Raw genomic sequence first — 3,404 nt, 5'->3', positions numbered from 1 at the left:
GAAAAGGTCAGTTTTCATTCCAATCCCAAAGAAAGGCAATGCAAAAGAATGCTCAAACTACCGCACAATTGCACTCATCTCACACGCTAGTAAAGTAATGCTCAAAATTCTCCAAGCCAGGCTTCAATGATACGCAAACCATGAAATTCCAGATGTTCAAGCTGGTTAAAGAAAAGGCAAAGGAGCCAGAGATCAAATTGACAACATCCGCTGGATCATGGAAAAAGCAAGAGAGTTCCAGACAAACATCTATTTCTGCTTTATTGACTATGCAAAAGCCTTTGACTGTGTGGATCACAATAAACTGTGGAAAATTCTGGAAGAGATGGGAATATGAGACCACTTGACCTGCCTCTTGAGAAACCTGTATACAGGTCAGGAAGCAACACTTAGAACTGAACATGGAACAACAGACTGGTTCCAAATAGAAAAAGGAGTACGTCAAGGCTGTATATTGTCACCCTGCTTATTTAACTTATATGCAGAGTACATCATGAGAAAGCCTGGGCTGGAGGAAGCATAGGCTTGAATCAAGATTGTCGAGAGAAATATCAATAACCTCAGATATGCAGATGACACCGCCCTTATGGCAGAAAGTGAAGAAGAACTGAAGAGCCTCTTGATGAAAGAGAAAGAGGAGAGTGAAAAGGTTGGCTTAAAGCTCAACATTCAGGAAACAAAGATCATGGCATCCAGTCCCATCACTTCATGGGAAATAGATGGAGAAACAGTAGAAACAGTGTCAGACTTTATTTTGGGGGGCTCCAAATCACTGCAGATGGTGATTGCAGCCATGAAATTAAAAGACGCTTACTCCTTGGAAGGAAAGTTATGACCAACCTAGACAGTATATTCAAAAGCAGAGACATTACTTTGCCAACAAAGGTCCGTCTAGTCAAGGCTATGGTTTTTCCAGTAGTCATGTATGGATGTGAGGGTTGGACGGTGAAGCTGAGCGCTGAAGAATTGATGCTTTTGAACTGTGGTGCTGGAGAAGACTCTTGAGAGTCCCTTGGACTGCAAGGAGATCCAACCAGTCCATTCTAAAGGAGATCAGTCCTGGGTGTTCATTGGAAGGACTCATGCTGAAGCTGAAACTCCAATACTTTGGCACCTCATGGGAAGAGTTGACTCACTGGAAGAGACCCTAATGTTGGGAAGGATTGGGGGCAGAGGGAGGAGGGGACAACAGAGGATGAGATGGCTGGATGGCATCACTGACTCAATGGACGTGAGTTTGGGTGAACTCTGGGAGTTGGTGATGGACAGGGAGGCCTGGTGTGCTGCGGTTAATGAGGTGGCAAAGAGTCAGACATGACTGAGCAACTGAACGGAACGGATGACATTTGAAGGAACAGGTGGAATCTTCTAGCTCAGCTTTGTTTTCTCAGAAATAAGGAAACTGAAGTCTAGAGGCTTAGAGACTTGTACAAGGCAACACATGTTCCCACTGGCAGAGCAAGCCTAGGGCAAGGAGAGCGGCGCTGTGTGGAGCCCGCTTTGTCGCTGGGTTTCTGATGCCAGCCTTCTCATCCTGGGATATATTCTGCTAGCACTTCAGTTTTCTCTTCTAGAGTAAAGAAGACAATACTTATGATGGCGTAAGGGAGAGAGCCCACATAACGTTCCTCATTCCCAGCAGATGTCCAATAATTAAATGCTTCCCCTCCATCCGCGCCCAGGACACTGCGCCGTAAAGCTTCATTTCAGTGGGTAGCATCCGCGTCCTCCGGTGCTCCTGGAACACCATGTCACTGTGGCGTACACTCTCGGCTCCTGCAAACCATCCGGGCATAATTATTAACAGCGTCCCATTTCATTCTCAGAAGTGTCCTGATTTAAATAAGTCACAGAACCACCCGACCTAGAGCCCGCGCAGTGCCCTCCTGAGGGCATTTTTCAGTTCTTTGTTCCTCATGCTACAGATCAAGGGGTTTAAGATGGAAGCGATGAAGGTGTAGATCCCTGGCACCACCCGGCCCGACTCAGGAGAGTAGCTGGACCTCGGGGACAGATATATGAAGCTGGTGCAGCCGTACTGCGGGAGGACCACCGAGAGGCGAGAGGAGCACGTGGAGCAGGCCCCGCGGCGCCCTTCCGCGGACCGGATCCGGAAGACGGTCGCCACGATGAAGACGTAGGAGACGGAGACCATCGAGAGGGGAATGCTTAGGCCGATGAAGCTGATGGCGTACAGAGCGCTCTGGTGAACGTGCGTGTCCGCGCAAGCCAGGCGCATGGCAGCGGGCATGTCGCGGAAGAAGTGGTAGATTTCACTACTGTTGCAGAACGGGAGGCGGAAGATTAAAGCAGTCACCGGTAGCAACAGCAAGAACCCTAGTACCAGGGCCCCCACCAGCAGCGCCACACACAAGGGCCGGCTCATGAGGAGGGTGTACCCTAAAGGGTAACGGATCGCTATCAACCGGTCGTAAGCCATGACTGCGAGCAGGACGCCATCAGCGCCCCCCGCCCCCAGGAAGACGAAGAAAAACATCTGGGTACCACATCCAGCGATAGAAATGGGGGTTCTGCCCACTGAAAGAAGGTTTCCCAAGGCCAGGGGCGCGATGCAAGATGTACAGAGGATTTCCAGAGCTGCCAGGTTAGCCAGGAAAACGTACATGGGGGTGTGGAGGGGATGACTGATCTGAACAGTAAGGGCAATGAGCGCATTTCCACCCAGGCTGGTCAGGTACATCGCCAGGAAGGCCACGAAAATCACCGCCTGGACCTTAGGGTCGGCTGAGAATGGACGAAAGGAGAACTGCACCTTTGCCGTTTAATTTATTTCCTCCATGGGTACCGCACTGGACCTATGAAAGGGGAAGATGACAGGAGTCTCTAGGTATCTCTTTTAAATTTAAACCTTTTGTTTTCTGTTGGGGTATAGCTGATTAACAGTACTGCGAGAGTTTCAGGTGAACAGTGAAGGGACTCAGCATACACATACGTGTATCCGTTCTCCCCCAGACGGCCCTCCCATCCAGGCGTCCACGTGTCACTGCGCGGAGCTCCCCGCGCTGCACAGTAGGTCCCCGCCGTGGTCTCTGACCATGTCTTTCCCCCATTCTAGGCTTCTCTTTTAACATGATGCTTTCCCAACTCCTCCATGCCCTGAGGTACTTCGGCAGCTTTCCTTTTACAGCCGAGCACGTGACATTGCGATTTATAGTTTGGCCGTCTCTCACCTTTCTCCCTTTTCCTTCCTGCGCTGAAGACGGAGAACTCCTCGGTGGTGGGGGTTCTGACGACCTTTACTTTAACTCCCGTCTCTAGCACAGTACCTGGCAAAGAATATTTCTCAAGAAGTATTTCTGAACAAATGAATGGATAAAGTCAATTTAAAGTTCAAATTTACAAAACAGATAAAGGTGGGTATCAGTTCATCACGGGAAACTTGA

At 49.5% G+C, this 3,404-nt stretch overlaps 1 protein-coding gene across 1 annotated transcript; it reads right to left on the bottom strand.

Moving 5' to 3' along the window:
- Window positions 1,865–2,800, bottom strand: LOC102176350 (olfactory receptor 10V1). The gene is given in 1 exon segment (XM_013969975.2): window positions 1,865–2,800. A coding segment is annotated over 1 exon segment (936 nt).

Source organism: Capra hircus, chromosome 15 (genome assembly GCF_001704415.2).
Source record: "Capra hircus breed San Clemente chromosome 15, ASM170441v1, whole genome shotgun sequence".
Classification (NCBI taxonomy): domain Eukaryota; kingdom Metazoa; phylum Chordata; class Mammalia; order Artiodactyla; family Bovidae; genus Capra; species Capra hircus.
This window is presented reverse-complemented; position numbering and strand designations above follow the sequence as displayed.